The sequence below is a fragment of the Clupea harengus genome, chromosome 16, assembly GCF_900700415.2.
Source record: "Clupea harengus chromosome 16, Ch_v2.0.2, whole genome shotgun sequence".
Classification (NCBI taxonomy): domain Eukaryota; kingdom Metazoa; phylum Chordata; class Actinopteri; order Clupeiformes; family Clupeidae; genus Clupea; species Clupea harengus.
This window is the reverse complement of record NC_045167.1, coordinates 9,436,464-9,450,323: the sequence shown is the minus strand read 5'-3', so window position 1 is coordinate 9,450,323 and position 13,860 is coordinate 9,436,464. Positions and strand designations below refer to the sequence as shown.

Genomic DNA, 13,860 nt, shown 5'->3' with positions numbered 1-13,860 from the left:
AGAGCTGGGGACAAGTGAAGTTATAAATAACAAAGCAAAAAACTCCTAATTGGCTTCTTTTTATATCAAAGTTGAATAAATGTGGTTCCTGTGTGGAGATGCTGAAGCCTGTGGTTCAGTCAGGTTTGTTTAGTCTCCTCTCTCTGACACGTAGCTGAACTCAAACTGGATAGTAATGCCAATAGCACAATGGCAATGTCAATGTCTATTTTACTCTTTATAGTCTAGCAGCACTCTACAAAGCTAGGCACACCTGTTTTTTTAATGTTGTAACGCTGATATCAGGGGTACAGTCTTGCTTTTTAGACTCTCCCGTTGAGCTTTCTGTGACCATGACTACTACCACCATTCGACCTGGGCCACACTCACTCAAAAGGTGAAGACCCTGAACAAAACATCCCCCTTCTGTGGTGCGCTACCCTGGGAAGTGATTCATCTTAAGCTTACACACCCAAGCACACATGTTTCTGTTTGAAGGTATTCTTCAGAATCAGAAATCAGAAAGGAATCTATTGGCAAGTATGTGTGCATGTAGAGTACATTTGTCTGGGATGTGTGGCACGAAACTAGATCAAATATACAATGGAGGACAAGACAAAGACAACTGACCACAAAAGAAACAAATATAGACTACTAAAATCTGAATACAACTTTACTTTACACTGAACACACTAAATATGAGTATAAATATGAATATAAGTATCTATATAAATATGTGTATAAATCTATTGTAGGGCATGTGACCACCTGACAGTCGTTGTGAACACTGTTGAATGCACACCACTGGCTGTTGGGACTCCTCTGATAGGTCTCCCTTGATATGATGAGCTGGATGGTCTACAGCAGCTGGTTCACAGGCATCTGTCTTATAGTTGTGGTGATGATAGTATGTCTGATGTCTGACAGGGAACTGATAAAGCTTGCCAGGGAAAGGGAGGTTCAGGGATGTGTGTGTGTGCGCACCCAATGGCATGCCTGCCTTCACAACACTACTGGTTAATATTTCATCAGAAATCAACATTGCTGACATACCTTCCCTCGTCATACATTGTACATTGTATATGTCATATGACATTAGTATCCATTCTGGTTTCCTGGCAACATGATAAACCACGACCTATGACTTTATTCTTGTGTAAGGACCACCGTCTCTCACTGGTATTTGATGGGAACTTCTTCACTCTTGCACGCAGCGCCTGTGACCATAATAAACCAGAGCATCAGAGGCAGATCAAAGCCAGCATGCTCTCAGGCTTGTGGATAATAATAACATCCATAACTTCAATATTTCTGTAGTAAAGATCTAAGAACTGTTCTGTCCTCTGCCCACCTCCATGTTGGGTTAATTAGCCTCTTAACCCAGGGGTGTCTCAACACTGGATCTTTTTTCGCGTGAGATATTTACACTTTTTAGGGGTCACCTTATTTGGCATCATATGTGTTTACACACTGACAGGAGCAACTGTTCCCTCCTTTTCATCTGTAATAATATATACAGTACACTGCATGCAGTGAGCGGTGGGTTAATGACACTACAGAACAGTAGGTCAACACCTGTTGGTATGGACAGGCAACCGGAGACCATAAGATGAGACCCACACATCATTGATTTTCATTTATCAGCGTCTTTAAAAGTTATTTGTAGTTCTGTATAACAAAATCTATAGGCTCCTATGTGTGTGTGGATCAGACGTCTTTTATTTCTGTGTATGTTTGTTCATTTGTTCATTTGTTCATTTGCTTGTTTGCTTGTTTCGGATCAGAGACCATTTAGTCTTGCTTACCATCAGATCTCCAGAAAAGTGGCAATTTTTACGACTAAGCCATGAGCTAAGTAGTAAAGCAGCTATTAGCCAGTGTTGTACCTGTGCTGGTGGTGACAGGTGGTTGGAAAAGGAAAGTGGGAACTCCTAACTCAGTGTTTTAGTTCCCCTAACGTGTAATTATCATTATTTATTGACCACAGGGTTGACACTGAGCCGCCCAGCTACAGACACACGCAATGTTAAAAACATCTGTGTTGTTCGTGCAGTCTGAAACACACACACGCACGCACACACACACACATCCTCATAAACATGCTCTGACACACACACATATATATGTATATATTTATGTATGTATGTGTATATATATATATATATATATATTAGCACATACTGTACTACTAAACATACTGTGTTACACACACATGCGCACACAAACAAACACACGATGAGTCACACCCATAGACTCACACGCTCACACACACCAGAGCCGTATGAGGAGAGCTCATAGCCAGAGAAGGAGCTGTGCACTTGTTGCATGCTAGAGAGGGCAGACCTCCAGCGGGCCTTTACAGAACCAACTCAACACTGGTGGGTCAAAACCCACAGGCCCCTGAAACACTGTGACCCCAACACCATTCCGTCCTAGTGCAGTAGTGAGGTCGCGTCCAGGACCGGCTCACTCGGATCAGTGGTTCTGACCTCCCCGGCCCCGTCTCATCCTGATTCAGCAGTGAGCTCACGTCTATATCTGGTTCACACAGGTCACCGTTTCAGACCCAACCCCACATCTTCCTCACTTCCTCAGAAAAATCCCCTACTCTGAGATGGCCCAGGGCGGGCTCTAGCAGAGATAGCGTCCCCTCTCTCCTCCTCCTATCTGAGGCCTCCGGGCTCTGGCATGACCAGGAGATGATGATGTAAGGGGAGCTGTGCCGTGTGTACAGCGTCTCGCCATGGTACTAATGTCTGTGTCTCTCTCAAACTCTCACTCTGTATCTCTCACTTTCTCTCTGTTTCACTCTCTCTCTCTCTCGCTCTCTCTCTCCCAGGAACCCACTGTTTCCTGCAGACAAGTCAAGTCTGGCTTATGTCTGCTGGGGCACAGGCAGGGAGCCTCCTGTGACCCTGCCAGTGTGTGTGTGTGTGTGTGTGTGTGTGTGTGTGTGTGTGTGTGTGTGTGTGCGTGTGTGTGTTTGAATAAGTGAGAGGACAGAGGGAGGGAAAAGAAAAGTGTTTCTGAGAACCTATGTGAAAGTATGTGTATGCAAACATGTGTGCCTGTGACTGTAGAGGAGTTCGTACATGGGTTTGTACGTGTGTGTGTGTGTGTGTGTGCGTGTGTATGTGTGTGTGTCTGTGTGTCTGTGTGTCTGTGTCTGTGTAAATTCACAGATTAACAAGTAGTGTGATTTTTGTAAAGCCTGCCTAGAATCCTAGAGGTCTAGATGTGTTACAGATGAGTCTTTATCCAGTGGTTAAATACTTCCTCTGTTTTGTTTTCTCCATAGCGCCTACACCTATCTTTAATTTATTTATTTTTTAAACTGTTTTCCCACAAAATCATTTTCTTTTTGTATCCTGTAGCCAAAAGAAGTAAAAAAAACAAAAAAACAAGTGTTAGTTTATTTTTGCATCTCCAAACTGTACATCTAAATTAAGCCCCATTGTCTCTTTCGCCACATTCCAGAACTTTCCCTCCCTGCAGATTCTCAGCGAGGCATTTGGAAAACTGCACTGTCATTATATCGGTGTAGGGCTGACGTCAAGGCCTCATCCTCACCATATTTAGACAGAAGAGTCAAACACTGTCCTTCCTGGCATGACTGTGAGCATAGGTCGTGTGTGTGTGTGTGGGTGTGTGTGTGTGTGTGAGTGATTCCTCTCTAGCTGCTGCGAATGTGAGGATGGCTAATCACTCTCGAACTTAGGCCCTTGTGGGAAGTCCATAAACACACACACACCCACACCCACACACCCACACACACACACACACATCAAACATCATTGTTATTTTGAGATTCTTTGTGGCTGGAGGCACAGGACAAGGTACTCAGTGAGTCCACAGAAAAGGAATGTAGCGACCAGCTTCTCACACCCCACCACCGGATGAGATTTAATGAAATTGAGGGGGCGGGTATGTGCTTGTGTGCGTAGTATGTCCATGTTTGTGTTTGGGATAGGGTGTGTGTGTGTGTGTGTGTGTGTGTGTGTGTGTGTGTGTGTGTGTGTGTGTGTGTGTGTGTGTGTGTGTGTGTGTGTGTGTGTGTGTGTGTGCTTGTGTGTTTAGTATGTCCATGTTTGTGTTTGGGATAGGGGGTGTGTGCATATGTGTGTGTGTGTGTGTGTGTGTGTGTGTGTGTGTGTGTGTGTGTGTATATGTGTGTATATGTGTGCGTGTGTGTAGTATGTCCATGTTTGGGATGGGGGTGTGTGCATATGTGTGTGTGTGTGTGTGTGTGTGTGTGTGTGTGTGTGTGTGTGTGTGTGTGTGTGTGTGTGTGTGTGTGTAGTATGTCCATGTTTGTGTTTGGGATAGGGTGTATGTGTGTGTGTGTGTGTGTGTGTGTGTGTGTGTGTGTGTGTGTGTGTGTGTGTGTGTGTGTGTGTGTGTGTGTCTAAAGGATGGTAAAGAGGACAATACATTACTGCACATCCCGTTAGCAAGCGATGCTAAATTGCATTCTGCTCGACACCGGTAGGAAATTGCTCTTGACATCTCCCAAAACAAGAGCCCCATGATTGTTTTTTTCCAGAGAGGTCTTGAGGCCCAGCATGTGCTGTTGTTGGCCTGGACCGTGATTGAGATTAAGATTCTGAGTTCACAACCTGCAGTTGGAGAGCTGTACGTTTAGACAGACCTTTCAAAGATAAAATTCCCTTGTCTTAATTAGCCATGGAAAAGGTGTCAGATGTTCTACACAACACAGCTGCCATATCCAGGCTTACAAGGCCCCAGCATATGTGCATAGAAAGACACGTTCTGTGCCCAATAACTCTGTTCATTCATCTTAATTATAATTCAAGTGTGTCATGGCAGGAGTTAGCCTCTATGTGCGAGTCTACAAAGAGGTTTTGTTCAGAGAAAACAAAGGGATTTTGTTGGATTCATTTTGTATCCATTACGTGTTGCAGAGCAGTCTGAACAAAACAGGAACTATGGATGGGTAAATGTCAAGCTTTATTCAGAGCAGGTGGCTTTTTTTCCTCCTTCTACAGCCTGGTGTCATGGAGCCAGGAGAAAGGGAGGAGAACATCATGTCCCTTTATTTAAAAAAAAGATCAAATGAATGAAAAAAAATAAACGAAGAAAGGCCATAGAATGAGCTAAGCGAAATTCCTGAATCTTTGTGTCTCTCAGAACACAGTGTGTCTCTCAGAAGACAGTGTGACGCTTTGGTGCGTGTGACGCTTTGGTCTGTATGACGTGTCGCTCAACACCTTGAACAGTAGTGGAACTGTGAGAACACTGGGAAACAGGAACCAGATCCCTTTTTTTAAGATGGTTTCCTCCTGTGCCAGGATAGGGCAGGGAAAAAGAACACCATGCTCCTCAATAAAAATACATACACACTCACATACACATTCTCACACACACACACACACACACACACACACACACACACTCAAAAAAACAACACCTCCGCTAGCCCAGCTGGCTCTCTCTTTCCCTCTCTCTTTCTCTCTCTCTCTCTCTCGTTCTCTCTCGTCATCTGCTCGATGGCTTTATGGCCTGGCGTAATTACAAGGGTGCACCCAGGCCCAGGCCATGCCCGCAAGCATTTGAAGTCCTCGCTAGCGGCTGCCAGCGCACTGGGACTCTGGTGGCTGTGGTTATGACTTAACAAGCCTCGCCGCCAGCCTGCCAGCCTGCCAGCCTGCCAGCCTGCCTGCCTGCTCATACGCTCTAAAGCCTGATCGCTGGATTCCAGTAGCGGGCGTTTTGACTCGGTGCTGCTGTGCAGTTCTACTGTCTGTGCCCAGGGTTTGTTTACATGGCATGGTACATATGCACAGACAAGCACACACACACACACATAGAAAAAACATTCTCTCTCTCTCACACAGACACACATGCTATTGCATGCACACAAACACACACACACACACATAGACAAAACATTATCGCTCTCTCACACAGACACACATGCTATTGCATGCACACAAACACACACACAAACACACACACACACACACGCACACACACACATAGAAAAAACATTCTCTCTCTCACACAGACACACATGCTATTGCATGCACACAAACACACACACACACACACACACACAAATAGACATATACCTGCTGTGTTTACATAGCATGGCACATCAACACATCAACACACACACACACACAACATGCCTTCTGTGTTTACCCTCCACCAGACGCAGGCCTCAAGTTGCTGTTTAGGGGCACTGCTCTGCTGTGCTCTGGTCTGGTCTGGTCTGCTCTGCTCTGCTCTGCTCTGCTCTGTTCAGCTCTGGTCTGCTCTGGTCTGGTCTGGTCTGGTCTGGTCTGGTCTGGTCTGGTCTGGTCTGCTCAGCTCTGGTCTGGTCTGCTCTGCTCTCCTCTGGTCTGGTTATGTGTAGTCTAGTTTAGTCTGGTCTGGTCTTTTCTGCTCTGCTCAGCTCTGGTCTGCTCTTCTCTCCTCTGGTCTGGTCTGGTCTTGTGTAGTCTAGTTTAGTCTGTTCTGCTCTGCTCTGCTCTCCTCTGGTCTGGTCTGGTCTGGTCTGGTGTCTTTCCTGCCTCTGGTCCTCCAGCTGGTTCCTGTTGGCTCTGTGTATTTGGGGCTTCTTTTGAAGTTGTGTGGTCCATCTCTCATGCTCTCTCTCTTCATGTTCAGATCACCACATGACCTGCAGACTGCAGTAGCAGATTAGATTTCACCACTAATGTCTGTCATACAATTTATACATCTCTTCCTTATGTGTGGCCTTAAACAGGTTGGGTGTGGAGTGAATGACTGTACTAGTCGAAGCCATTTAAACAAATACTGTTTAACATTTCAGCAATGACTTTGTGGTCATGGTTGTGTCCTGACATGGATAAGCCATTTTGCTGTGGAATTGGCCTCACTGCAGGAAATGTTATAAATAAACTAAATAAACAAAACAAAACACACACCAAACAAACAAACAAAACAAATGTTTGTTTATGCTGAACTTACATTGGCTGTCTTGAACTTCTGCACCATGACTAGAAGTTCATGCCACCAGTATCAACAATATCTCAACACCAAACACACACGCCTCAGGGGTCAGTTCATTGGGAGCAACAGTACAGATAAAATATAACCCGTCATTGCATCTGCACAAACAGTGATAAAGAAATATTATAGAAATATCTATAGATATTATAGAAATATAGAAATATAAATATTATAGAAATATTTAGTTTCATTATTAGAGACCAGTGAAGTCTCATTTGTGAAACTACAGTCAGTTGGGTAGAGCTGATTTGACTGAAGTCAAAAGCAGGCAAGAGACTGCAAGAGATGTCCAACGCTGCCATCTAGTGTACAGCGAGCAACAGTACAACCCACTACAGGACAACTACGTGCAGAGAGGGTGTGGATCACTTTCAGAGTCTATAAATGAAAGTCATTATAGTCTAAGTAACATGTTAATATTATAGACTCAATCACATCCATAGGAATAAAATATGATTTGGCACTGAATCTTTCAGATCACATCTGATTACTGACTGATGAATGGTTAAATATAAGATTTGTTTCAACTGCATTGTCATTGTGCAGAGTACTGCTACACAGCCTTGCAAAAACAGTATATTATTAGTATTATTATTATTGACAGATATAGAAATATGATGTAACATTAGAGTGGGTGTTACCTGTGCACAGGTGATGGACAGCTCTATGCCTCTGATTGGTGAACACGTAGAGGAGGACAAACAGCTGATCACAGATCTGGTTGTAAACAAGATGACCAGCGTGCTGCTCGGAATCACCTCCCCCCAGCCTACCTCAACTAAGGTTCATTTTCACTTTCTCTCTCCTGTCTTCCTCAGTTAATAATCCGCTGAAACTGAATCAGCTGAAGTCAGTTATATTAACATAATATATTTTCGTCATTAACTGTTTATGTGTTGTGTTTTGGATAGTCACAGCCTGGTCCGCAGACAACCCAGCCCAGGCGTGTCACAGGTAGGTTAATAGAGTAATTATTTGGGAATTGGTTCTCTTGGTTGATACAGAATGTTCGAACAACCTACTGACACCCTAAATGTGCCCACCTAAAATTACCATCCTAAGTTGTGATAGAGGAGGATGTGAATATTGTAAATCACCTAGTTTAAAAAGACAGTAATGCCAAGATGCAAGCATGAGCATAGAGACATTTGCTTTGGACGGTAGTGCATAAATATGATCATTCTGCACATATATACTCAACTTATTTGCAGGGGGTCCCCGGTCTGCTGCTGGCTCTCCGTCCCAATCAGCCCATGCTTCTCCACAGCGAGCCCGATCAGCATCCACCTCCCCCAGCCAGGCCTTTCAGCCCGGGCCCATCCCCGCCTCTGGCCCTGGGGGAGCCTCCCAGAAACAGCCCCCGCAGCTGAAGTACGGCCACACCCCCCTCACGGCTCCACTTCACCTCTTCACTAATACTAATGCAAACACAAACACAAATACCACCACAAATACAAATACAAACACAAACACAAATGCAGATGGATCCCTGTCTTTCCAAAAAGCATCCATCGTTATCCATCACTGTCTTCATGGCTCCACGTCTCCTCCTCACAAGTACTCTTTCCCAAGTGCCTCCATCATTATTCATTACTGTCTTTATTTATCATGATATTTTTCATTTGATGTCCACTGATTGATTGGCTGTAATTCGCTTGGTTTATTTAATTCCTTCATTCCCCAACTGTTTTATGTCTACTTAATGACAGTCAACTACTAAAATGAATTGCAGTCTGTCCAAATACATACATGTGTCACTGTCTTACAGTTTATTGTTTTTCTGAGTTATTCTGTTTTTAGTTCACGTTCGTTTTTAATTGACTGTTTTCACTATTTTGTACTGTTGTTGTGTGTTCATTGGTGGTATATTTCCATCTCTAAATGTGTTTTTTCATCCTTTTCTGTTGTATTTCTGTTTTTCCATTTAAAAGTAATTTCATTGTTATTCACCGTCTCTCATTGCTTTGTTGTCGTCCTTTCAGGCACTCACAGAGGTAAATTCATAACAAATTAATAGCCCATATCATATCATATTTATATATAATATATAATATTGCATCTTATATATAAGTGATGAAATGTATGGCACCATTTCTCTAAAGAAGGCTTTGGCTCTGCGGTGTTGTCTTTCTCTAATCTAATTCTCTCAAACTCCTAAAGGACATCATTAGCTGAATTGAAGCTACAGTGTGCATGTTTTTTGTTTGAACTGAACACAAAGGCAGACCTGAAATAATTCATAAACACGTCACTCTAGGCCTTTGTAAGCCATGCACAGATGAATATTTCAGAAATATTCCCTTTTATAATGACGTTTCTCACCAAGCCTCTGCCTTTGACCAATCACAATCTCAGAGAAGCATAGGTGTCCCGGTTGTCACTCTGTTCCTGAATGCCATTGATGTTTTTGTTTTGTTTTGTTGTGTTTGTTTGTTTGTTTTGGTATATTTTATATTGTAGTTTTAAATGTGTCACTGTAAGTTGGCCTCCTTGTGGACCCATATCCGTTGAATTCTGGTATTCATCTCATCCTTACCTAACCAAGCAGATGGGTCCCCCCTTTGAGCTGAGGTTCTTCTCAAGGTTTCTTCCTGTTAAAAGGGAGATTTTCCTTGCCCCAGTCTCCTTAGTGCTTGCTCTAGGCCAAGGGAGTTTGGGATCTGAATCTTTGAAATAAAATCTGAATTGAATTGAATTGAATCAAATTGAATAACATCTTCTGCTGTTGCTTCCACAGTAAATCGCAGTCCCTGACCAACACGTTCACCGAGTCGCTCCGTGGCGTCACCACCGATGACGAGGCCAAGGCAGAGACCATCCGCAGCCTCAGGCAGTCCTTCGCCAGCCTCTTCTCAGACTAGCGGACTGCTCCATCCCCCCACACCGACAGCCCTCTCTCCCAACCCCCCCTCACCCCCAGCCATCTCCAGTGCGGAGGGGCGCAGAGGTGAGTTAAAAGAAGAAGCACCTAGAGGGACATTTTCACCAGGTGTGCTCTAGTTATCAGAGCTGAAGACTCCTGTCACTCCCGCCCTGACTTCCTGTTTGAGACTCCATCAGCAGGGGGAAGAGAAGCCCTCTGATTGGTCAGTGGACGGAGCAGAGGTCCGTTGATTGGTTCTTGTTATTTGCTTTGGTTATGCACATGTGTGTTTGTTTCGGTTCTGGTTTGTAGTCCAATATGTTGTTCCGTAGTGTGAAAGTAATGGTGTCAGTGCAGTAGATGTAGCTTTGCAGTTCAATGTGTCAGTAGGATTCATATTCTTTCATTATTGTGTGTCCTTAAAGAAAATCATATTATGACTGAAAGACTAATTTTTTAAAAACATAATTATAATAATAATTAACATTAAATGAACACGTCATACAGACATTGACTTTCTTGGAAATTGGTGTCAAAGATGCATTCTGATTTCTGAAAAGGTTAATGTCCATGTGGAATGCATGCACCTTTTTCTTGGTTCCTCCTCAATATACAAATTAGATGTGTGTACTGAGCTAAAACAATGAAAACCCTTAAACCCAGAAATGTATTGATGTACAATAATGAACTGCCCATTTTATTTTCAAAGGTTTTTTTGTATTGATCAGTCTTCCATTAACAATGAATCTTCCCTTTATAAAACCAATATAATGTAACTACTTGAGATATCTTGTATATAGCTATGAAATACGTCATAGTAGGGCACTGGTCAGTTATAATGCCTAGATGTCTCTTAGTCAGCTTGAAGTTCCTTCCTATCCTAGACTGTGCAGCAGATCATGCCATGACAAAAGCAATTCACAGCAGTTTGCTTATGAACAGGCCGTGATGTGAGCATTGCAACCCATTGACTTACAATTAGCCTTCATGGGACCGCCATTTGTTCTTCCTTTGCAGAAATCACCAGGTCAGCTGGGCTTTGTTATTTATGCTGTGTTACGCTGAAGGAAAGGCATTGGTTAACAGTATGTTTAATAATACTCATGTGGATAACATGGTGGTCTGATGGTGACGTGACTACAATGGTTTCCATGCAAGTAGGCAAGGGGTTGTGAGGTTTGATTGCTGCTATCCTATCCCTCTAGTACATCTTTATCAGGAAACAAGCCAGTGAACCTGTAACCTGCTGTATTCTTCAGGGCCTGTGTGTTCACAGCTTGCCACCAGGTGTGTAAACACATCTATTATGCAGCGCTAACTCTCATCTAACACTTGTTCAGGACCCTTCTGGGATGGTGGGCTACTTTCACGAGACCCATTCTGTGTTAAGTGTCCGTAGGTTACTATGTGCTTAAAGTAGCAGTCCACTATTCAAATCAAATACACTTTTTGTCAAATTCTGTGATTTGTTCCTCACGGTCCTCTAGCTGCACGTTCTGTGTTTGCGCTCAAAGGAACTCTGGTGTTTTTAACCAGTCTTGGCTCTGTAAATGGGAAATAAATAAAGTGGCTTAGACCAAGCCACAAATTATTTCAGCCAATCAACACATTGCTTCAAGAGCAAGAAAAAAAAGGAAGGATGTAATTTCTTTGGCTGTTGAGTTCCAATATCAACAACCTTTTCGGCAGAGTTGTGGATCATACTTTTAATGCTTAATTAACTGATAAGAACTGTGTACTTTTCAAAGTAGCACATATTGTTATGAGATGTACTTCAGGGTTAGCATGAGGTTTAGGGTAAAGGTTAGTAACATAAGGATATTCAATATAATAAGAAACTCCATGATGTTCCCTGAAAACAAAGGGAGATCTGCAAAAGAGTGCCAAATCGTTAGATCGTTGCTTAAGTTGGTAGCACAATCAGTGCATTAACAGTGACCAAATGTCATAGCGTATCGGTCTCATTTAGCGGACAGTTGTGACCCAGCATAGTTCATGCTAACAAGATCTGTAGCAACTAATGAGGAAAGCTATTTCATAGCTAATGAAATGGAGGGACCCTCCACAAATTTGTGTAACCGTAGGTGAGAAGAAATACGTCTGTGGCCATACTACAAGAAGGTTCTTGGCTTGGAACGTGATCCAGTCCAATGTGTGGAATGTATGTAGTCATTGCTCTTGAAGAGTCACGTATGGCCGTCTGTAGCAATGGTCCCAGCTAATACAGATTTAGCTGACGTACTGGTCCATCAGTAAAATCCTCATGGTTTTATCCGCGCTGAAATACATCTGATGATGCTTGAAATATCCCTTATGTTGAGTCCTTAAACTTACTTTTTTTTCCCATTGTAGAATACTTGATCAACATAAGTACTACTTTGGGATTTTCATACAGCGCTTCCCTGATTTTTTTATTCAAAATGAAATATCAAGTCTTGTAAACCCTTTTCCAAGGCATCATTTCAGGTCAATTCATTGTCTTATCATTAGTACATTTGGCAGAGATTACAATACATAGCTTTGGTTAATTATTTGACCCAAAATGTATAAATTCAACATAAAAAAATTCAAAGAAAGAATAAAGAATATTTCAATTTTACACTTTTTTTTTTTAAGAGTTTGGTCTCTACTATCTCCAACTCTTTTTTGCTTATGTGTTGTATCTGAAGTGCAAATTTGACGTTACAAATGTTGAATCTGTCAAACGGACCAAATTATGTGAGTAATGTCAAAGCTACGAGTTGTTACATTGTTAGTTTAAGAGAATGCTTACTTTCTGTGTAAATGTGTCATCTCAAAATCAGCACGCACTATACAGTGCTATGAAAAGCCATAAAAATCAGTAGGCAACCAAGTGTGTTTATATTGCTATGCTAATGTGTTGCGTTCAGTCTGTACCGTTCAGTTAAGACTACATTTCTCTCTCGGTTTACATGTACAATACATTATGTGTAGAGCAACTGTTAAATTGATATTTCTACCATCGTCAGCTGGTGTAAGCCAATGGAGTCCGTTATGTGTTTTACTAGTATAACAGGGCAACGTTCTGCATGGTGCACACAATTATTGCTCAGTGCTTCAAACCAATAACACATTTGCAGTGATGCAGATGGGTGCATACACATCTCCGAGATCCTCCACTTCAGCGAATGCAATAATAACAGTGAAGACGTGTTGAATGCTGGGATGGACGGGTGAGATCTAGCTCATACAGCAGCTAGCTGAGAAAAAGACAAAAACCCGTGACACCACTTAGATAAGGAGAAAATAGTCTGCCATTGTGAATGTTTTAATTCTATTCTCATGAAGGTGAATGAGCCATAGAGAATCTTCACTTAAGTGGCATTGAACACATCAGTCTTGTTCTGTTTCTGTGGCATGACTGTAAGCTCGCTCTCTTTATCTCTCTCTCTCTATCTATCTATTTGTCTGTCTCTCTCCCTTTCTTTTTCTATCTCTCTCTCTAGCTGTCTCACTCTCTCTTTTGTTCTTTTTCTATCTATCTCTCTAACAATCTTTTGTGCCTCTGGTGTACAGTTGTAAGCTATTGTTTTTGTCTGTCTGCTTGACTCTGTAAACGGAGTGTGATAAACTGTATGTGAAAACTGTGAAACATATCAGTTGCATCTATTTCCTTTATTTATTTGTACTTATAATGTATCATTTTGGTTATTTGGTTAAGACTGGTAATAAAGGTGGCATTGTTTTAATTTGACTCCAGAGTGTGTTTGTTTCTTACTGTCTCTCTAACTGTTTTGGAATCTCTCCTTGCTAAAATAAAATGTGCTTTTCACTTTCTTTATTTTTATTTTTTTTTAACTTCATTTTCACTGTCTTATTTATATTTGCATTTATTCATCTGGTCGAAGCTGCTATGCACAGTGACTCAGAAGTGGGGGAAATAAGTGAGAGGAAAGTGCCATCTCTCTAACAGTGGTGGATTCTCCCTCCCATTGCTTTCAGCCAACAGAACCATCTTACCAGCTGGTGGAACGTGTGATGCTATTACAGCTTATAAGCAC

At 42.3% G+C, this 13,860-nt stretch overlaps 1 protein-coding gene across 2 annotated transcripts in view; it reads left to right on the top strand.

Moving 5' to 3' along the window:
- LOC105912489 (synapsin-3) overlaps window positions 1-13,553 on the top strand; it is a 109,034-nt gene extending 95,481 nt beyond the window's left edge. For both annotated transcript variants that reach the window (XM_031583305.2, XM_031583306.2), the window contains 4 exons: window positions 7,627-7,758; window positions 7,887-7,929; window positions 8,187-8,346; window positions 9,713-13,553. In XM_031583305.2, coding sequence (XP_031439165.1) covers window positions 7,627-7,758; window positions 7,887-7,929; window positions 8,187-8,346; window positions 9,713-9,836 — 459 coding nt within the window. In that variant the 3' untranslated portion in view covers window positions 9,837-13,553. The remainder of the gene's footprint in view (window positions 1-7,626; window positions 7,759-7,886; window positions 7,930-8,186; window positions 8,347-9,712) is intronic.
- Window positions 13,554-13,860: the final 307 nt, after the last annotated feature.